Source organism: Oncorhynchus clarkii, unplaced genomic scaffold (genome assembly GCF_045791955.1).
Source record: "Oncorhynchus clarkii lewisi isolate Uvic-CL-2024 unplaced genomic scaffold, UVic_Ocla_1.0 unplaced_contig_11889_pilon_pilon, whole genome shotgun sequence".
Lineage (NCBI taxonomy): Eukaryota > Metazoa > Chordata > Actinopteri > Salmoniformes > Salmonidae > Oncorhynchus > Oncorhynchus clarkii.
The window spans coordinates 19,766-42,500 of NW_027258916.1; the positions used below are offsets into that span (position 1 = coordinate 19,766).

Here is a 22,735-nt window from a genome sequence, read left to right on the forward strand (position 1 = left end):
TTGTCCGTAATCTACATCTCCACTAGGATGACAGATGACAGATGTGATCTACATCTCCACTAGGATGATAGATGACAGATGTGATCTACATCTCCACTAGGATGATAGATGACAGATGTAATCTACATCTCCACTAGGATGATAGATGACAGATGTAATCTACATCTCCACTAGGATGACAGATGACAGATGTGATCTACATCTCCACTAGGATGATAGATGACAGATGTGATCTACATCTCCACTAGGATGATAGATGACAGATGTGATCTACATCTCCACTAGGATGATAGATGACAGATGTAATCTACATCTCCACTAGGATGATAGATGACAGATGTGATCTACATCTCCACTAGGATGATAGATGACAGATGTGATCTACATCTCCACTAGGATGACAGATGACAGATGTGATCTACATCTCCACTAGGATGATAGATGACAGATGTGATCTACATCTCCACTAGGATGACAGATGACAGATGTGATCTACATCTCCACTAGGATGATGTGAATGATTTTTAAATTATTTCTACATAGTCTAAAAACTTTCTCATATTGAACTTCTGACATGAGTGGGGCGGGTGTGGCTTCAAGACATTCTGAATCTGAAGAGCAGCTGTTCACTTATTTTGTCTGCTCGAACACAGGTCCTCCCTCCGACAGTAAAAACATCCGCTGTGCGGGTTGGTCTGCCATCGATCCGATTGGATCCAGGTCTGAATGTAAAAAGTGAAGACTTCAAAAAACATGACAGGGTTTGTTTTTGTTTTTGTTTTTGTTTTTGTTTTTGTTATTGTTTTTGTTTTTGTTTTTGTTTTTGTTATTGTTATTGTTTTTGTTTTTGTTTTTGTTTTTGTTTTTGTTTTTGTTTTTGTTATTTCAAATCTTCATGCCTCTGGAAAGGTTACTGAACTAGCGAGCATGGTTCACCCAATCACCTGTGTTATACGTCATCAGATGCCTTTTTGTCTGGGTGCTCTACCGCAATCAATAACAATGAAAATGTATAAATAGGGAACAGCATGTGTTTCTCTCTGAGGTCTATTTTCTGTGTCACAGGCATGGCTGACGGGCTATAATTCTCTCTGGGGTCTGTTGTTGTGTCATAGGTACGTGTGATGGATTGTGTCAGCGTCTGAACGCCCCCTGCAAGCCGAAGGCCCCCGTCCAGCCGTGGGCCCAGGACGAGTGGGAGATCCCCAGAGACACGCTGAAAATGATCAGGAAGTTGGGAGCAGGACAGTTTGGAGAAGTCTGGATGGGTACGCGATATGCTGAAGCAATGTGTGTGTGTGTGTGTGTGTGTGTGTGTGTGTGTGTGTGTGTGTGTGTGTGTGTTTTTGTTTACCTTTGCATTAATGTTCTTCCCACCTATTGCAATCTCCAAACGGTCCTCAGTCTGTTACATAAGTCTTATGACTTATGGGTTCTTCTCGTATCGTCCCCTATGGCCAGGTTACTATAAGGGCAATCAGAAGGTGGCGGTGAAAACCCTGAAGGAAGGGACCATGGAGCCTGAGGCCTTCCTCCAGGAGGCCAACCTGATGAAGCAGCTGCAACACGACAGACTGGTCCGCCTCCACGCCGTCGTCACCATGGAACCCATCTACATCGTCACGGAGTTCATGATCAATGGTGAGAGAGATTGTCTGTGTGTGTGACCATGGAGCGAGAGAGAGAGAGAGAGAGAGAGAGAGAGAGAGAGAGAGAGAGAGAGAGAGAGAGAGAGAGATTGTGTGTGTGAGCATGGTGAGAGAGATAGTCCGTGTGTGTAACCATGGAGAGAGAGAGAGAGAGAGAGAGAGAGAGACAAAGAGAGAGAGAGAGATAGGCTATGTGTGTGAGCATGGTGAGAGAGATAGTCTGTGTGTGTGAGCATGGTGAGTGAGAGAGAGAGGCTACAGTCCCGTATTTGAAATTACATGATTAATTGATCAGGAAAAGCATGCAGTTACATGCTGTATAACTCTGACCATAGAGCTAAATCTGTACAATTGTTTCGCATGGAATAATCAGAAACTATGCTCTTCAAGAGGTGATGGACATTACAACTAGATAATGGTAATCATTTATTTGCAATCCCCTTGAAAACGTTGTGTCAAGGTTTTTAATGGAGCTGGATGTCTCCTTGCACCCCAGAAGACAAACGGAACGCAGCTTATTGTGACGTTTTATTGACGATGACCTATTGCAATTTATTCCTGACCAAGATGGCTGCCATTATCAGCTATGCAGGTCTGTGACATCAGCCACTCTAGTAAATGATAAGATCTCAATGGGAAGGACACTGCTATGTGCTTTAGTCATTGCAGGAAATAGTATTAAGAAAATGGATTACACTTTCTATTATGGTCTTTGAATTGGTATTTATCTGGTATGTACCTGGTATTTCTCTAGAAATGTACAGTATGTGGTAACAATGGGGTTCTGCATGTTGGTAAGTACCTAGATGTTTCTGTACTGTGATTTAAAGTGCAACAGTTCTAACAGCTTTGTGCGTCTTCTTTCCTTATCTACAGGAAGTCTGTTGGACTTCCTGAAAACAGACGAGGGCAAGAAGTTGAAGCTCACCAAACTGATAGACATGTCAGCCCAGGTGAGACATCATACAAGTCATTCCTCTAAAACAACTTAATTGTCGGAGTCAAATGTACCAACAAAAAAAAAAAATGTAAAACTGCCCAACAGGAAATAGAAACATGATCCGGTAGATTGTGTATGACTCTGTATTATGTTTGCCATTTTTTTTATTTTATTGAACCTTTATTTAACAAGGCAAGTCAGTTAAGAACAAATTCTTATTTACAATGACGGCCTACCAAAAGGCGAAAGGCCTCCTGCGGGAACGGGGGATTAAAACTAAAACATATTTTAAATATTTGACCAGTATCATATGCCAAATGTTATACCCCTATATTTGATCTTTAAATCAAATAAAATTTTATTTTTCACATGCGCCGAATACGACAGGTGTCACCTTACAGTGAAATGTTTACTTACGAGCCCTTAACCAACATTGCAGTTTAAAAAAATAAATCTGAATAAGAAATAAAAGTAACATGTAATTAAAGACTGGCAGTAAAATAACAATAGCTAATAACAATACAGGGGGGGGGGGGGGGGGTACGGGTACAGAGCTAATTTTCCAAAACCATGTCTTGATTTAAAAAAAAATGAATGATGAGTTTGCAATTTGAAGAACTTCAAATCGCTAAGTGAAGCGCTAGACTTTCTCTGAATAGCTTCCTAGCAACATTACGGGCATGCACTAGTCAATGTGTGTCCTAAAATGGCATCCTATTTCGATATAGTGTACTGCTTTTGACCGAAGGCCTATGTGAAGTGGATTAGGTAAGATAATAGGGTGCCGTTTGATGAGGCAGCTACTGAATCAAACACCAGTTCAGGAAACAAAACAAACATTTCAGAGAAGTCAACTATTTATAGTCCTGTCGTACATCCGTTTTAAAAAGCAGTTTTTTTTCTTCTTTTTCTGCACAAACACGTGGAAAGTGTCAGTTCTAGCTAGCTAGTGTGTAAAATGAGGTGGTTTATGTGGTTTCTGCGGCGGGCTAAGAAGAGCTGATTGTGTACTGCTGGGTTTTCCAGCCCCGCCCTTCTTCATCATTAACATCCGGACAGGAAGTCAAGTGAGGTCGTTTTCTTCTTCTTCTTTTCCAGCCACCATGGCATTCGCCCCTCTGAGACCACACGTGTCACTTCCTTTGAGAGGGCATATCCTGTCCAACCCACTTTACTGTGTCAGTGGATGCGTTCCTAATGGCATCTTTTTTTTACAATGTGGTGCACTACTTTTGACCCTGGCCCCTGGTCAAAATGTATGAACTACATAAGGTAGAGGGTATCCTTTGAGATGCACCAAGGTCTGACTAGAATAGAGTGAAGGAGCGTTGTGACTGCATAGGAAACAAATAAGTAAGAGTATTGAAATGGTCTGACATCCGGTGGTGCATGTTTGTTGAGTAGCAGGCCTGTATGAGGGTCTGTGTTTTTTTTAATCAATCGTTTGGGTCCAGAATGATTCTACCTGATCTAAAATTAGAAAAAAAATGACTATCTAGAAATGTCTAAATGATCTGTCTGTCTGTGTCTCTGTCTTTCGTCTCTCTCGTTCTCAACTTTCTCTCGTCTCACTCTCTCTCTCGTCTCTCTCTCGTCTTTCTCTCTCTCTCTCTCTCGTCTCTCTCTCTCTCTCGTCTCTTTCTCTCGTCTCTCTATCTCTCGTCTCTCTCTCGTCTCTCTCTCTCTCTCGTCTAACTCTCTCTCTCGTCTCTCTCTCTCGTGTACTAGATAGCTGAAGGCATGGCCTACATTGAGAAGAAAAACTATATCCACAGAGACCTGCGAGCCGCCAACATTCTGGTCAATGAGACTCTCCACTGCAAGATAGCAGACTTTGGCCTGGCCAGGATCATAGAAACGGAGTACACAGCAAAAGAAGGTATGACAATTCAAGTCAGTTAAGAACAAATTCTTATTTTCAATGACGGCCTAGGAACAGTGGGTTAACTGCTTTGTTCAGGGACAGAACGTCAGATTTTTACCTTGTCAGCTCGGGGATCTTGCAACCTTTAGGTTACTAGTCCAACGCTCTTACCACTAGGCTACCTAACGCCCCAAGGAGTGACAATGAGGCAGTGTCGACACAGGAAACATAGTACACAGCAAAATAAGCTATGACTATCAGGCAGCGTTTACACAGGCAGCCGAATTCTGATCTTTTGGCCAATTATATGCAAAGGATCTAATCTGATTGGTCAAAAGACCAATTACTGGCAAAAATATCAGATTTTCAATTGACATGACGTCCTTGCCTTTGGTTGTGGCTGGCAACACGACACACTTGGTCCGCTGCTCAAATTTACCGTAAATATCACAGTAGCCACTAGCCAGTAAGCACAAACTATTCAACAATGACAAAAAAAAAAGTTTCTTCTAAAACATATTACAATAGTGAATAATACAACCAAACTATATTACACTCTTGAAAAATACAACAATTCATGAGTATGCATGTGGGTGTGTTTTTGTTGTCTGTAGGGGGGGCTACACGTTACATTTTAGCGTCAAGACAAAAGCACAGAGTTGCTAACAGAATGTCTTCATCAAGTATCACTACAACATGATGAACCCTCTCATACGAACATAACAGTACAGTACGTCTACCGTACAACATTACGACAAAACCAGGCGTCATTATTATCATAAAGGCACATACAAATCACTGCACGTGGTAAAAGCTAATTGCTACTGGGGGGGGGGGGGGGAGTGTGTATTTAAAGTGAATTCACCGCAAATGGGCTGCTTGACGTCGTGTTTTTATAGCCGAAGCTATTGACTCATAACCTAAAATAGACCCCATTTATTTGTGTTCTGAGATAATGTGAACACGATCAAATGTGGATTGAAATTTTCACACTTCAGGTGGATAGACTACCTAGGCCTTTTTAAATCCAAAATGATTCACTGCAATCAATCAATCAATTATTCAATCAATTAATTAATCAATCAATCAATCAATTATTCAATCAATCAATCAATCAATCAAACAATCAATCAATCAATCAATTCATCAATCAATCAATTAATCAATCAATTAATCAATCAATTCATCAATCAATCAATCACTTAATCAATAGTGATGTTTTGCCAGCCTATTCCAGGAGTTTTACCAGGAGTATTTAAAAGAACAACCTTTATGACCTGATTTGAAAAATAATCTTGTACCATCATCAGCTCATATAGAACCGTTTATTTTTTTTACTGTCATACCAACAAGCGCTCACAGTCATCATTCGAGAATTAGAGGCTCAGCCACGTTCTCCAAACGTCAATTTTAGAAGTGTTTTTGTTGCTCCTGCATCGTTCCATTTCTCCAAACGTCAAGTTTCTAAGTTAAGAGTTATGTTTAGGCACTCATTCCAAATGGTTAAGGTAAGGGTTAAAGGGTAGGTGTATTAATTTAAGTTAAGGTAAGGGTTAAAGGGTAGGTGTATTAATTTAAGTTAAGGGTTAAAGGGTAGGTGTATTAATTTAAGTTAAGGTAAGGGTTAAAGGGTAGGTGTATTAATTTTAGTTAAGGGTTAAAGGGTAGGTGTATTAATTTAAGTTAAGGTAAGGGTTAAAGGGTAGGTGTATTAATTTAAGTTAAGTTAAGGGTTAAAGGGTAGGTGTATTCATTTAAGTTAAGGTAAGGGTTAAAGGGTAGGTGTATTAATGTAAGTTAAGGTAAGGGTTAAAGGGTAGGTGTATTCATTTAAGTTAAGGTAAGGGTTAAAGGGTAGGTGTATTAATTTAAGTTAAGGGTTAAAGGGTAGGTGTATTAATTTAAGTTAAGGTAAGGGTTAAAGGGTAGGTGTATTAATTTAAGTTAAGGTAAGGGTTAAAGGGTAGGTGTATTAATTTAAGTTAAGGTAAGGGTTAAAGGGTAGGTGTATTCATTTAAGGTAATGGTTAAAGGGTAGGTGTATTAATTTAAGTTAAGGTTTAAAGGGTAGGTGTATTAATTTAAGTTAAGGTAAGGGTAAAAGGGTAGGTGTATTAATTTAAGTTAAGGTAAGGGTTAAAGGGTAGGTGTATTAATTTAAGTTAAGGTAAGGGTTAAAGGGTAGGTGTATTAATTTAAGTTAAGGTAAGGGTTAAAGGGTAGGTGTATTAATTTAAGTTAAGGTAAGGGTTAAAGGGTAGGTGTATTAATTTAAGTTAAGGTAAGGGTTAAAGGGTATGTGTATTAATTTAAGTTAAGGTAAGGGTTAAAGGGTAGGTGTATTAATTTAAGTTAAGGTAAGGGTTAAAGGGTAGGTGTATTAATTTAAGTTAAGGTAAGGGTTAAAGGGTATGTGTATTAATTTAAGTTAAGGTAAGGGTTAAAGGGTAGGTGTATTAATTTAAGTTAAGGTAAGGGTTAAAGGGTAGGTGTATTAATATAAGTTAAGGTAAGGGTTAAAGGGTAGGTGTATTAATTTAAGGTAATGGTTAAAGGGTAGGTGTATTAATTTAAGTTAAGGGTTAAAGGGTAGGTGTATTAATTTAAGTTAAGGTAAGGGTTAAAGGGTAGGTGTATTAATTTAAGTTAAGGTAAGGGTTAAAGGGTAGGTGTATTAATTTAAGTTAAGGTAAGGGTTAAAGGGTAGGTGTATTAATTTAAGTTAAGGTAAGGGTTAAAGGGTAGGTGTATTAATTTAAGTTAAGGTAAGGGTTAAAGGGTAGGTGTATTAATTTAAGTTATGGTAAGGGTTAAAGGGTAGGTGTATTAATTTAAGTTAAGGTAAGGGTTAAAGGGTAGGTGTATTAATTTAAGTTAAGGTAAGGGTTAAAGGGTAGGTGTATTCATTTAAGTTAAGGTAAGGGTTAAAGGGTAGGTGTATTCATTTAAGTTAAGGTAAAGGTTAAAGGGTAGGTGTATTAATTTAAGTTAAGGTAATTAAAGGGTAGGTGTATTAATTTAAGTTAAGGTAAGGGTTAAAGGGTAGGTGTATTAATTTAAGTTAAGGGCAAGGGTTAAAGGGTATGTGTATTAATTTAAGTTAAGGTAAGGGTTAAAGGGTAGGTGTATTCATTTAAGTTAAGGTAATTAAAGGGTAGGTGTATTAATTTAAGTTAAGGTAAGGGTTAAAGGGTAGGTGTATTAATTTAAGTTAAGGGTTAAAGGGTAGGTGTATTAATTTAAGTTAAGGTAAGGGTTAAAGGGTAGGTGTATTAATTTAAGGTAAGGGTAAAAGGGTAGGTGTATTAATGTAAGTTAAGGTAAGGGTTAAAGGGTAGGTGTATTAATTTAAGTTAAGGTAAGGGTTAAAGGGTAGGTGTATTAATTTAAGTTAAGGTAAGGGTTAAAGGGTAGGTGTATTAATTTAAGTTAAGGTAAGGGTTAAAGGGTAGGTGTATTAATTTAAGTTAAGGTAAGGGTTAAAGGGTAGGTGTATTAATTTAAGTTAAGGTAAGGGTTAAAGGGTAGGTGTATTAATTTAAGTTAAGGTAAGGGTTAAAGGGTAGGTGTATTAATTTAAGTTAAGGTAAGGGTTAAAGGGTAGGTGTATTAATTTAAGTTAAGGTAAGGGTTAAAGGGTAGGTGTATTAATTTAAGTTAAGGTAAGGGTTAAATGGTAGGTGTATTAATTTAAGTTAAGGTAAGGGTTAAAGGGTAGGTGTATTAATTTAAGTTAAGGTAAGGGTTAAAGGGTAGGTGTATTAATTTAAGTTAAGGTAAGGGTTAAATGGTAGGTGTATTAATTTAAGTTAAGGTAAGGGTTAAAGGGTAGGTGTATTAAATTAAGTTAAGGTAATTAAAGGGTAGGTGTATTAATTTAAGTTAAGGTAAGGGTTAAAGGGTAGGTGTATTAATTTAAGTTAAGGGTTAAAGGGTAGGTGTATTAATTTAAGTTAAGGTAAGGGTTAAAGGGTAGGTGTATTAATTTATGTTAAGGTAAGGGTAAAGGGTAGGTGTATTCATTTAAGTTAAGGTAAGGGTTAAATGGTAGGTGTATTAATTTAAGTTAAGGTAAGGGTTAAAGGGTAGGTGTATTCAATTAAGTTAAGGTAATTAAAGGGTAGGTGTATTAATTTAAGTTATGGTAAGGGTTAAAGGGTAGGTGTATTAATTTAAGTTAAGGTAAGGGTTAAAGGGTAGGTGTATTAATTTAAGTTAAGGTAAGGGTTAAAGGGTAGGTGTATTAATTTAAGTTAAGGTAAGGGTTAAAGGGTAGGTGTATTCATTTAAGTTAAGGTAATTAAAGGGTAGGTGTATTAATTTAAGTTAAGGTAAGGGTTAAAGGGTAGGTGTATTAATTTAAGTTAAGGGTTAAAGGGTAGGTGTATTAATTTAAGTTAAGGTAAGGGTTAAAGGGTAGGTGTATTAATTTAAGTTAAGGTAAGGTTTAAAGGGTAGGTGTATTCATTTAAGGTAAGGTAAGGGTTAAAGGGTAGGTGTATTAATTTAAGTTAAGGTAAGGGTTAAAGGGTAGGTGTATTAATTTAAGTTAAGGTAAGGGTTAAAGGGTAGGTGTATTCAATTAAGTTAAGGTAATTAAAGGGTAGGTGTATTAATTTAAGTTATGGTAAGGGTTAAAGGGTAGGTGTATTAATTTAATTTAAGGTAAGGGTTAAAGGGTAGGTGTATTAATTTAAGTTAAGGTAAGGGTTAAAGGGTAGGTGTATTCATTTAAGTTAAGGTAAGGGTTAAAGGGTAGGTGTATTCATTTAAGTTAAGGTAAAGGTTAAAGGGTAGGTGTATTAATTTAAGTTAAGGTAAGGGTTAAAGGGTAGGTGTATTAATTTAAGTTAAGGTAAGTTAAGGTTAAAGGGTAGGTGTATTAATTTAAGTTAAGGTAAGGGTTAAAGGGTAGGTGTATTAATTTAAGTTAAGGTAAGGGTTAAAGGGTAGGTGTATTAATTTAAGTTAAGGTAAGGGTTAAAGGGTAGGTGTATTAATTTAAGTTAAGGTAAGGGTTAAAGGGTAGGTGTATTAATTTAAGTTAAGGTAAGGGTTAAAGGGTAGGTGTATTAATTTAAGTTAAGGTAAGGGTTAAAGGGTAGGTGTATTAATTTAAGTTAAGGTAAGGGTTAAAGGGTAGGTGTATTAATTTAAGTATTAATTTAAGGTAAGGGTTAAGGTGGTTAAGGGTTAAAGGGTAGGTGTATTAATTTAAGTTAAGGTAAGGGTTAAAGGGTAGGTGTATTAATTTAAGTTAAGGTAAGGGTTAAAGGGTAGGTGTATTAATTTAAGTTAAGGTAAGGGTTAAAGGGTAGGTGTATTAATTTAAGTTAAGGTAAGGGTTAAAGGGTAGGTGTATTAATTTAAGTTAAGGTAAGGGTTAAAGGGTAGGTGTATTAATTTAAGTTAAGGTAAGGGTTAAAGGGTAGGTGTATTAATTTAAGTTAAGGTAAGGGTTAAAGGGTAGGTGTATTAATTTAAGTTAAGGTAAGGGTTAAAGGGTAGGTGTATTCATTTAAGTTAAGGTAAGGGTTAAAGGGTAGGTGTATTAATTTAAGTTAAGGTAAGGGTTAAAGGGTAGGTGTATTAATTTAAGTTAAGGTAAGGGTTAAATGGTAGGTGTATTAATTTAAGTTAAGGTAAGGGTTAAAGGGTAGGTGTATTAATTTAAGTTAAGGTAAGGGTTAAAGGGTAGGTGTATTAATTTAAGTTAAGGTAAGGGTTAAATGGTAGGTGTATTAATTTAAGTTAAGGTAAGGGTTAAAGGGTAGGTGTATTAAATTAAGTTAAGGTAATTAAAGGGTAGGTGTATTAATTTAAGTTAAGGTAAGGGTTAAAGGGTAGGTGTATTAATTTAAGTTAAGGGTTAAAGGGTAGGTGTATTAATTTAAGTTAAGGTAAGGGTTAAAGGGTAGGTGTATTAATTTATGTTAAGGTAAGGGTAAAGGGTAGGTGTATTCATTTAAGTTAAGGTAAGGGTTAAATGGTAGGTGTATTAATTTAAGTTAAGGTAAGGGTTAAAGGGTAGGTGTATTCAATTAAGTTAAGGTAATTAAAGGGTAGGTGTATTAATTTAAGTTATGGTAAGGGTTAAAGGGTAGGTGTATTAATTTAAGTTAAGGTAAGGGTTAAAGGGTAGGTGTATTAATTTAAGTTAAGGTAAGGGTTAAAGGGTAGGTGTATTAATTTAAGTTAAGGTAAGGGTTAAAGGGTAGGTGTATTCATTTAAGTTAAGGTAATTAAAGGGTAGGTGTATTAATTTAAGTTAAGGTACGGGTTAAAGGGTAGGTGTATTAATTTAAGTTAAGGGTTAAAGGGTAGGTGTATTAATTTAAGTTAAGGTAAGGGTTAAAGGGTAGGTGTATTAATTTAAGTTAAGGTAAGGTTTAAAGGGTAGGTGTATTCATTTAAGGTAAGGGTAAAAGGGTAGGTGTATTAATTTAAGTTAAGGTAAGGGTTAAAGGGTAGGTGTATTAATTTAAGTTAAGGTAAGGGTTAAAGGGTAGGTGTATTCAATTAAGTTAAGGTAATTAAAGGGTAGGTGTATTAATTTAAGTTATGGTAAGGGTTAAAGGGTAGGTGTATTAATTTAAGTTAAGGTAAGGGTTAAAGGGTAGGTGTATTCATTTAAGTTAAGGTAAGGGTTAAAGGGTAGGTGTATTCATTTAAGTTAAGGTAAGGGTTAAAGGGTAGGTGTATTCATTTAAGTTAAGGTAAAGGTTAAAGGGTAGGTGTATTAATTTAAGTTAAGGTAAAGGTTAAAGGGTAGGTGTATTAATTTAAGTTAAGGTAAGGGTTAAAGGGTAGGTGTATTAATTTAAGTTAAGGTAAGGGTTAAAGGGTAGGTGTATTCAATTAAGTTAAGGTAATTAAAGGGTAGGTGTATTAATTTAAGTTATGGTAAGGGTTAAAGGGTAGGTGTATTAATTTAAGTTAAGGTAAGGGTTAAAGGGTAGGTGTATTCATTTAAGTTAAGGTAAGGGTTAAAGGGTAGGTGTATTCATTTAAGTTAAGGTAAGGGTTAAAGGGTAGGTGTATTCATTTAAGTTAAGGTAAAGGTTAAAGGGTAGGTGTATTAATTTAAGTTAAGGTAAGGGTTAAAGGGTAGGTGTATTAATTTAAGTTAAGGTAAAGGTTAAAGGGTAGGTGTATTAATTTAAGTTAAGGTAAGGGTTAAAGGGTAGGTGTATTAATTTAAGTTAAGGTAAGGGTTAAAGGGTAGGTGTATTAATTTAAGTTAAGGTAAGGGTTAAAGGGTAGGTGTATTAATTTAAGTTATGGTAAGGGTTAAAGGGTAGGTGTATTAATTTAAGTTAAGGTAAGGGTTAAAGGGTATGTGTATTAATTTAAGTTAAGGTAAGGGTTAAAGGGTAGGTGTATTAATTTAAGTTAAGGTAAGGGTTAAAGGGTAGGTGTATTAATTTAAGTTAAGGTAAGGGTTAAAGGGTAGGTGTATTCATTTAAGTTAAGGTAAGGGTTAAAGGGTAGGTGTATTAATTTAAGTTAAGGTAAGGGTTAAAGGGTAGGTGTATTAATTTAAGTTAAGGGTTAAAGGGTAGGTGTATTAATTTAAGTTAAGGTAAGGGTTAAAGGGTAGGTGTATTAATTTAAGTTAAGGTAAGGGTTAAAGGGTAGGTGTATTAATTTAAGTTAAGGTAAGGGTTAAAGGGTAGGTGTATTAATTTAAGTTAAGGTAAGGGTTAAAGGGTAGGTGTATTAATTTAAGTTAAGGTAAGGGTTAAAGGGTAGGTGTATTAATTTAAGTTAAGGTAAGGGTTAAAGGGTAGGTGTATTAATTTAAGTTAAGGTAAGGGTTAAAGGGTAGGTGTATTAATTTAAGTTAAGGTAAGGGTTAAAGGGTAGGTGTATTCATTTAAGTTAAGGTAAGGGTTAAAGGGTAGGTGTATTAATTTAAGTTAAGGTAAGGGTTAAAGGGTAGGTGTATTAATTTAAGTTAAGGTAAGGGTTAAATGGTAGGTGTATTAATTTAAGTTAAGGTAAGGGTTAAAGGGTAGGTGTATTAATTTAAGTTAAGGTAAGGGTTAAAGGGTAGGTGTATTAATTTAAGTTAAGGTAAGGGTTAAATGGTAGGTGTATTAATTTAAGTTAAGGTAAGGGTTAAAGGGTAGGTGTATTAAATTAAGTTAAGGTAATTAAAGGGTAGGTGTATTAATTTAAGTTAAGGTAAGGGTTAAAGGGTAGGTGTATTAATTTAAGTTAAGGGTTAAAGGGTAGGTGTATTAATTTAAGTTAAGGTAAGGGTTAAAGGGTAGGTGTATTAATTTATGTTAAGGTAAGGGTAAAGGGTAGGTGTATTCATTTAAGTTAAGGTAAGGGTTAAATGGTAGGTGTATTAATTTAAGTTAAGGTAAGGGTTAAAGGGTAGGTGTATTCAATTAAGTTAAGGTAATTAAAGGGTAGGTGTATTAATTTAAGTTATGGTAAGGGTTAAAGGGTAGGTGTATTAATTTAAGTTAAGGTAAGGGTTAAAGGGTAGGTGTATTAATTTAAGTTAAGGTAAGGGTTAAAGGGTAGGTGTATTAATTTAAGTTAAGGTAAGGGTTAAAGGGTAGGTGTATTCATTTAAGTTAAGGTAATTAAAGGGTAGGTGTATTAATTTAAGTTAAGGTACGGGTTAAAGGGTAGGTGTATTAATTTAAGTTAAGGGTTAAAGGGTAGGTGTATTAATTTAAGTTAAGGTAAGGGTTAAAGGGTAGGTGTATTAATTTAAGTTAAGGTAAGGTTTAAAGGGTAGGTGTATTCATTTAAGGTAAGGGTAAAAGGGTAGGTGTATTAATTTAAGTTAAGGTAAGGGTTAAAGGGTAGGTGTATTAATTTAAGTTAAGGTAAGGGTTAAAGGGTAGGTGTATTCAATTAAGTTAAGGTAATTAAAGGGTAGGTGTATTAATTTAAGTTATGGTAAGGGTTAAAGGGTAGGTGTATTAATTTAAGTTAAGGTAAGGGTTAAAGGGTAGGTGTATTCATTTAAGTTAAGGTAAGGGTTAAAGGGTAGGTGTATTCATTTAAGTTAAGGTAAGGGTTAAAGGGTAGGTGTATTCATTTAAGTTAAGGTAAAGGTTAAAGGGTAGGTGTATTAATTTAAGTTAAGGTAAGGGTTAAAGGGTAGGTGTATTAATTTAAGTTAAGGTAAAGGTTAAAGGGTAGGTGTATTAATTTAAGTTAAGGTAAGGGTTAAAGGGTAGGTGTATTAATTTAAGTTAAGGTAAGGGTTAAAGGGTAGGTGTATTAATTTAAGTTAAGGTAAGGGTTAAAGGGTAGGTGTATTAATTTAAGTTATGGTAAGGGTTAAAGGGTAGGTGTATTAATTTAAGTTAAGGTAAGGGTTAAAGGGTATGTGTATTAATTTAAGTTAAGGTAAGGGTTAAAGGGTAGGTGTATTAATTTAAGTTAAGGTAAGGGTTAAAGGGTAGGTGTATTAATTTAAGTTAAGGTAAGGGTTAAAGGGTATGTGTATTAATTTAAGTTAAGGTAAGGGTTAAAGGGTAGGTGTATTCATTTAAGTTAAGGTAATTAAAGGGTAGGTGTATTAATTTAAGTTAAGGTACGGGTTAAAGGGTAGGTGTATTCATTTAAGTTAAGGGTTAAAGGGTAGGTGTATTAATTTAAGTTAAGGTAAGGGTTAAAGGGTAGGTGTATTCATTTAAGGTAAGGGTAAAAGGGTAGGTGTATTAATTTAAGTTAAGGTAAGGGTTAAAGGGTAGGTGTATTCAATTAAGTTAAGGTAATTAAAGGGTAGGTGTATTAATTTAAGTTAAGGTAAGGGTTAAAGGGTAGGTGTATTAATTTAAGTTAAGGGTTAAAGGGTAGGTGTATTAATTTAAGTTAAGGTAAGGGTTAAAGGGTAGGTGTATTAATTTAAGTTAAGGTAAGGGTTAAAGGGTAGGTGTATTAATGTAAGTTAAGGTAAGGGTTAAAGGGTAGGTGTATTAATTTAAGTTAAGGTAAGGGTTAAATGGTAGGTGTATTAATTTAAGTTAAGGTAAGGGTTAAAGGGTAGGTGTATTAATTTAAGTTAAGGTAAGGGTTAAATGGTAGGTGTATTAATTTAAGTTAAGGTACGGGTTAAAGGGTAGGTGTATTCAATTAAGTTAAGGTGTATTAATTTAAGTTAAGGTAAGGGTTAAAGGGTAGGTGTATTCATTTTAGTTAAGGTAAGGGTTAAAGGGTAGGCTTCCTTATTTTCACTTCTGTCAAGTTGTTGATCAATCCTCAGTTTTCTCCTATTTATTAATTTTGTAATTTTTATTTCACCTTTATTTAACCAGGTAGGCTAGTTGAGAACAAGTTCTCATTTACAACTGCGACCTCTGGTCAAGATAAAGCAAAGCAGTGCGACAGAAACAACAACACAGAGTTACACATGTAATAAACAAGCGTACAGTCAATAACACAATAGAAAAAAAGAAAGTCTATATACAGTGTGTGCAAATGGCATGAGGAGGTAAGGCAATAAATAGGCCATAGTAGCAGAGTAATTACAATTTAGCAGATTAACACTGGAGTGATAGATGAGCAGATGATGATGAGCAGATGATGGTGTGTAAGTAGTGATACTGGTGTGGAAAAGAGCAGCAAAGTAAATAAAAACAATATGAGGATGAGGTAGGTAGATTGGGTGGGCTATTTACCGATGGGCTATGTACAGCTGCAGCGATCGGTTAGCTGCTCAGATAGCAGATGTTTAAAGTTAGTGAGGGAAATGTCTCCAGCTTCAACGATTTTTGCAATTTGTTCCAGTCACTGGCAGCAGAGAACTGGAAGGAAAGGCTGCCAAAGGAAGTGTTGGCTTTGGGGATGACCAGTGAGATATACCTGCTGGAGCTCGTGCTACGAGTGGGTGCTACTATTGTGACCTGTGAGCTGAGATAAGACGGGGCTTTACCTAGCATAGACTTTTAGATGACCTGGAGCCAGTGGGTCTGGCGACGAATATGTAGCGAGGGCCAGCCGAATAAAGCATACAGGTCGCAGTGGTGGGTGGTATAAGGCGCTTTGGTAACAAAACGGATGGCACTGTGATAGACTACATCCAATTTGCTGAGTAGAGTATTGGAAGCTATTTTGTAGATGACATCGCCGAAGTCGAGGATCGGTAGGATAGTCAGTTTTACTAGGGTAAGTTTGGCGGCGTGATTGAAGGAGGCTTTGTTGCGAAATAGAAAGCCGATTCTAGATTTGATTTTGGATTGGAGATGTTTGATATGAGTCTGGAAGACTCTGCCAGAGGTCCGGACAACAGGAAGACTCTGCCAGAGACAACAGGACCTCCGAGTTGACACACTGAACTCTGTCTGCGAAGTAGTTGGTGAACCAGGCGAGTCAGTCATTTGAGAAACCAAGGCTGTTGAGTCTGCCAATAGTCGAAAGTCGAAAGCCTTGGCCAGGTCGAATACGGCTGCACAGTACAGTCTTTTATCGATGGCGGTTATGATATCGTTTAGGACCGTGAGCGTGGCTAAGGTGCACCCGTGACCAGCTCAGAAACAGGATTGCATAGTGGAGAATGTACGGTGGGATTCAAAATGGTCGATGATCTGTTTATTAACTTGGCTTTCGAAGACTTTAGAAAGGCAGGGCAGGATGGATATAGGTCTGTAGCAGTTTGGGTCCAGTTTGGGTCTAGAGTGCAGCATTCCAATCTTTAGGGATCTCGGACTAAACGAAAGAGAGGTTGAACAGACTGGTAATAGGGGTTGCAACAATGGCTGCGGATAATTTTAGAAAGAGAGGGTCCAGATTGTCTAGCCCAGCTGATTTGTACAGGGCCAGGTTTCACAGCTCTTTCAGAACATCTGCAATCTGGATTTGGGTGAAGGAGAAGCTGGGGGGCCTCGGGCAAGAAGCTGTGAGGGTTGCTGAGCTGTGAGGGTTGCGGAGCTGTTGGCCGGGGACAGTAACATGTATAGTCTAGTGGTGGACAGTAACATGTATAGTGGTGGACAGTAACATGTATAGTCTAGTGGTGGACAGTAACATGTATAGTGGTGGACAGTAACATGTATAGTGGTGGACAGTAACATGTATAGTGGTGGACAGTAACATGTATAGTGGTGGACAGTAACATGTCTAGTGGTGGGCAGTAACATGTATAGTCTAGTGGGGGGCAGTAACATGTATAGTGGTGGACAGTAACATGTATAGTGGTGGACAGTAACATGTATAGTGGTGGACAGTAACATGTCTAGTGGTGGACAGTAACATGTATAGTCTAGTGGTGGACAGTAACATGTATAGTGGTGGACAGTAACATGTCTAGTGGTGGACAGTAACATTTATAGTCTAGTGGTGGACAGTAACATGTATAGTGGTGGACAGTAACATGTCTAGAGGTGGACAGTAACATGTATAGTCTAGTGGTGGACAGTATCATGTACAGTCTAGTGGTGGACAGTAACATGTTTAGTGGTGGACAGTAACATGTCTAGTGGTGGACAGTAACATGTTTAGTGGTGGACAGTAACATGTCTAGTGGTGGACAGTAACATGTCTAGTGGTGGACAGTAACATGTATAGTCTAGTGGTGGACAGTAACATGTGTAGTGGTGGACAGTAACATGTATAGTATAGTGGTGGACAGTAACATGTATAGTGGTGGACAGTAACATGTCTAGTGGTGGACAGTAACATGTCTAGTGGTGGACAGTAACATGTATAGTGGTGGACAGTAACATGTCTAGTGGTGGACAGTAACATGTCTAGAGGTGGACAGTAACATGTATAGTCTAGTGGTGGACAGTAACATGTATAGTCTAGTGGTGGGCAGTTACATGTATAGTCTAGTGGTGGACAGTAACATGTGTAGTGGTGGACAGTAACATGTATAGTGGTGGGCAGTAACATGTATAGTGGTGGACAGTAACATGTCTAGTGGTGGACAGCAACATGTATAGTCTAGTGGTGGACAGTTACATGTATAGTCTAGTGGTGGACAGTAACATGTGTAGTGGTGGAAAGTAACATGTATAGTCTAGTGGTGGACAGTAACATGTTTAGTGGTGGACAGTAACATGTCTAGTGGTGGACAGTAACATGTCTAGTGGTGGACAGTAACATGTATAGTGGTGGACAGTAACATGTCTAGTGGTGGACAGTAACATGTTTAGTGGTGGACAGTAACATGTTTAGTGGTGGACAGTAACATGTATAGTGGTGGACAGTAACATGTATAGTGGTGGACAGTAACATGTCTAGTGGTGGACAGAAACATGTATAGTCTAGTGGTGGACAGTAACATGTCTAGTGGTGGACAGTAACATGTATAGTGGTGGACAGTAACATGTATAGTCTATTGGTGGACAGTAACATGTGTAGTGGTGGAAAGTAACATGTATAGTCTAGTGGTGGACAGTAACATGTTTAGTGGTGGACAGTAACATGTGTAGTGGTGGAAAGTAACATGTATAGTCTAGTGGTGGATAGTAACATGTTTAGTGGTGGACAGTAACATGTCTAGTGGTGGACAGTAACATGTCTAGTGGTGGACAGTAACATGTTTAGTGGTGGACAGTAACATGTATAGTGGTGGACAGTAACATGTATAGTGGTGGACAGTAACATGTCTAGTGGTGGACAGAAACATGTATAGTCTAGTGGTGGACAGTAACATGTTTAGTGGTGGACAGTAACATGTCTAGTGGTGGACAGTAACATGTCTAGTGGTGGACAGTAACATGTTTAGTGGTGGACAGTAACATGTATAGTGGTGGACAGTAACATGTATAGTGGTGGACAGTAACATGTATAGTGGTGGACAGTAACATGTTTAGTGGTGGACAGTAACATGTCTAGTGGTGGACAGTAACATGTCTAGAGGTGGACAGTAACATGCATAGTCTAGTGGTGGACAGTATCATGTATAGTCTAGTGGTGGACAGTAACATGTCTAGTGGTGGACAGTAACATGTCTAGAAGTGGACAGTAACATGTATAGTCTAGTGGTGGACAGTAACATGTCTAGTGGTGGACAGTAACATGTCTAGTGGTGGACAGTAACATGTATAGTCTAGTGGTGGACAGTAACATGTATAGTGGTGGACAGTAACATGTATAGTGGTGGACAGTAACATGTCTAGTGGTGGACAGTAACATGTATAGTGGTGGACAGTAACATTTATAGTGGTGGACAGTAACATGTCTAGTGGTGGACAGTAACATGTTTAGTGGTGGACAGTAACATGTCTAGTGGTGGACAGTAACATGTCTAGTGGTGGACAGTAACATGTATAGTCTAGTGGTGGACAGTAACATGTGTAGTGGTGGACAGTAACATGTATAGTATAGTGGTGGACAGTAACATGTATAGTGGTGGACAGTAACATGTCTAGTGGTGGACAGTAACATGTCTAGTGGTGGACAGTAACATGTCTAGTGGTGGACAGTAACATGTATAGTGGTGGACAGTAACATGTCTAGTGGTGGACAGTAACATGTCTAGAGGTGGACAGTAACATGTATAGTCTAGTGGTGGACAGTAACATGTATAGTCTAGTGGTGGGCAGTTACATGTATAGTCTAGTGGTGGACAGTAACATGTTTAGTGGTGGACAGTAACATGTGTAGTGGTGGAAAGTAACATGTATAGTCTAGTGGTGGACAGTAACATGTTTAGTGGTGGACAGTAACATGTCTAGTGGTGGACAGTAACATGTCTAGTGGTGGACAGTAACATGTTTAGTGGTGGACAGTAACATGTATAGTGGTGGACAGTAACATGTATAGTGGTGGACAGTAACATGTCTAGTGGTGGACAGAAACATGTATAGTCTAGTGGTGGACAGTAACATGTTTAGTGGTGGACAGTAACATGTCTAGTGGTGGACAGTAACATGTCTAGTGGTGGACAGTAACATGTCTAGTGGTGGACAGTAACATGTCTAGTGGTGGACAGTAACATGTCTAGTGGTGGACAGTAACATGTATAGTGGTGGACAGTAACATGTCTAGTGGTGGACAGTAACATGTCTAGAGGTGGACAGTAACATGTATAGTCTAGTGGTGGACAGTAACATGTATAGTCTAGTGGTGGGCAGTTACATGTATAGTCTAGTGGTGGACAGTAACATGTTTAGTGGTGGACAGTAACATGTGTAGTGGTGGAAAGTAACATGTATAGTCTAGTGGTGGACAGTAACATGTTTAGTGGTGGACAGTAACATGTCTAGTGGTGGACAGTAACATGTCTAGTGGTGGACAGTAACATGTTTAGTGGTGGACAGTAACATGTATAGTGGTGGACAGTAACATGTATAGTGGTGGACAGTAACATGTCTAGTGGTGGACAGAAACATGTATAGTCTAGTGGTGGACAGTAACATGTTTAGTGGTGGACAGTAACATGTCTAGTGGTGGACAGTAACATGTCTAGTGGTGGACAGTAACATGTTTAGTGGTGGACAGTAACATGTATAGTGGTGGACAGTAACATGTATAGTGGTGGACAGTAACATGTATAGTGGTGGACAGTAACATGTATAGTGGTGGGCAGTAACATGTATAGTGGTGGACAGTAACATGTCTAGTGGTGGACAGCAACATGTATAGTCTAGTGGTGGACAGTTACATGTATAGTCTAGTGGTGGACAGTAACATGTGTAGTGGTGGAAAGTAACATGTATAGTCTAGTGGTGGACAGTAACATGTTTAGTGGTGGACAGTAACATGTCTAGTGGTGGACAGTAACATGTCTAGTGGTGGACAGTAACATGTATAGTGGTGGACAGTAACATGTCTAGTGGTGGACAGTAACATGTTTAGTGGTGGACAGTAACATGTTTAGTGGTGGACAGTAACATGTATAGTGGTGGACAGTAACATGTATAGTGGTGGACAGTAACATGTCTAGTGGTGGACAGAAACATGTATAGTCTAGTGGTGGACAGTAACATGTCTAGTGGTGGACAGTAACATGTATAGTGGTGGACAGTAACATGTATAGTCTATTGGTGGACAGTAACATGTGTAGTGGTGGAAAGTAAAATGTATAGTCTAGTGGTGGACAGTAACATGTTTAGTGGTGGACAGTAACATGTGTAGTGGTGGAAAGTAACATGTATAGTCTAGTGGTGGATAGTAACATGTTTAGTGGTGGACAGTAACATGTCTAGTGGTGGACAGTAACATGTCTAGTGGTGGACAGTAACATGTTTAGTGGTGGACAGTAACATGTATAGTGGTGGACAGTAACATGTATAGTGGTGGACAGTAACATGTCTAGTGGTGGACAGAAACATGTATAGTCTAGTGGTGGACAGTAACATGTTTAGTGGTGGACAGTAACATGTCTAGTGGTGGACAGTAACATGTCTAGTGGTGGACAGTAACATGTTTAGTGGTGGACAGTAACATGTATAGTGGTGGACAGTAACATGTATAGTGGTGGACAGTAACATGTATAGTGGTGGACAGTAACATGTTTAGTGGTGGACAGTAACATGTCTAGTGGTGGACAGTAACATGTCTAGAGGTGGACAGTAACATGCATAGTCTAGTGGTGGACAGTATCATGTATAGTCTAGTGGTGGACAGTAACATGTCTAGTGGTGGACAGTAACATGTCTAGAAGTGGACAGTAACATGTATAGTCTAGTGGTGGACAGTAACATGTCTAGTGGTGGACAGTAACATGTCTAGTGGTGGACAGTAACATGTATAGTCTAGTGGTGGACAGTAACATGTATAGTGGTGGACAGTAACATGTATAGTGGTGGACAGTAACATGTCTAGTGGTGGACAGTAACATGTATAGTGGTGGACAGTAACATTTATAGTGGTGGACAGTAACATGTCTAGTGGTGGACAGTAACATGTTTAGTGGTGGACAGTAACATGTCTAGTGGTGGACAGTAACATGTCTAGTGGTGGACAGTAACATGTATAGTCTAGTGGTGGACAGTAACATGTGTAGTGGTGGACAGTAACATGTATAGTATAGTGGTGGACAGTAACATGTATAGTGGTGGACAGTAACATGTCTAGTGGTGGACAGTAACATGTCTAGTGGTGGACAGTAACATGTCTAGTGGTGGACAGTAACATGTATAGTGGTGGACAGTAACATGTCTAGTGGTGGACAGTAACATGTCTAGAGGTGGACAGTAACATGTATAGTCTAGTGGTGGACAGTAACATGTATAGTCTAGTGGTGGGCAGTTACATGTATAGTCTAGTGGTGGACAGTAACATGTTTAGTGGTGGACAGTAACATGTGTAGTGGTGGAAAGTAACATGTATAGTCTAGTGGTGGACAGTAACATGTTTAGTGGTGGACAGTAACATGTCTAGTGGTGGACAGTAACATGTCTAGTGGTGGACAGTAACATGTTTAGTGGTGGACAGTAACATGTATAGTGGTGGACAGTAACATGTATAGTGGTGGACAGTAACATGTCTAGTGGTGGACAGAAACATGTATAGTCTAGTGGTGGACAGTAACATGTTTAGTGGTGGACAGTAACATGTCTAGTGGTGGACAGTAACATGTCTAGTGGTGGACAGTAACATGTCTAGTGGTGGACAGTAACATGTCTAGTGGTGGACAGTAACATGTCTAGTGGTGGACAGTAACATGTATAGTGGTGGACAGTAACATGTCTAGTGGTGGACAGTAACATGTCTAGAGGTGGACAGTAACATGTATAGTCTAGTGGTGGACAGTAACATGTATAGTCTAGTGGTGGGCAGTTACATGTATAGTCTAGTGGTGGACAGTAACATGTTTAGTGGTGGACAGTAACATGTGTAGTGGTGGAAAGTAACATGTATAGTCTAGTGGTGGACAGTAACATGTTTAGTGGTGGACAGTAACATGTCTAGTGGTGGACAGTAACATGTCTAGTGGTGGACAGTAACATGTTTAGTGGTGGACAGTAACATGTATAGTGGTGGACAGTAACATGTATAGTGGTGGACAGTAACATGTCTAGTGGTGGACAGAAACATGTATAGTCTAGTGGTGGACAGTAACATGTTTAGTGGTGGACAGTAACATGTCTAGTGGTGGACAGTAACATGTCTAGTGGTGGACAGTAACATGTTTAGTGGTGGACAGTAACATGTATAGTGGTGGACAGTAACATGTATAGTGGTGGACAGTAACATGTATAGTGGTGGACAGTAACATGTCTAGTGGTGGACAGTAACATGTCTAGTGGTGGACAGTAACATGTCTAGAGGTGGACAGTAACATGTATAGTCTAGTGGTGGACAGTATCATGTATAGTCTAGTGGTGGACAGTAACATGTCTAGTGGTGGACAGTAAC

General features: G+C 38.0%; 1 protein-coding gene across 1 annotated transcript in view; it reads left to right on the forward strand.

Moving 5' to 3' along the window:
- The window catches only part of LOC139399188 (tyrosine-protein kinase Lck-like), a 46,366-nt gene that overhangs the window by 18,903 nt on the left and 4,728 nt on the right, over nucleotides 1–22,735 (forward strand). Inside the window, exons 8-11 of the mRNA XM_071144704.1 lie at nucleotides 1,116–1,268; nucleotides 1,462–1,641; nucleotides 2,526–2,602; nucleotides 4,318–4,468. Coding sequence (XP_071000805.1) covers nucleotides 1,116–1,268; nucleotides 1,462–1,641; nucleotides 2,526–2,602; nucleotides 4,318–4,468 — 561 coding nt within the window. The remainder of the gene's footprint in view (nucleotides 1–1,115; nucleotides 1,269–1,461; nucleotides 1,642–2,525; nucleotides 2,603–4,317; nucleotides 4,469–22,735) is intronic.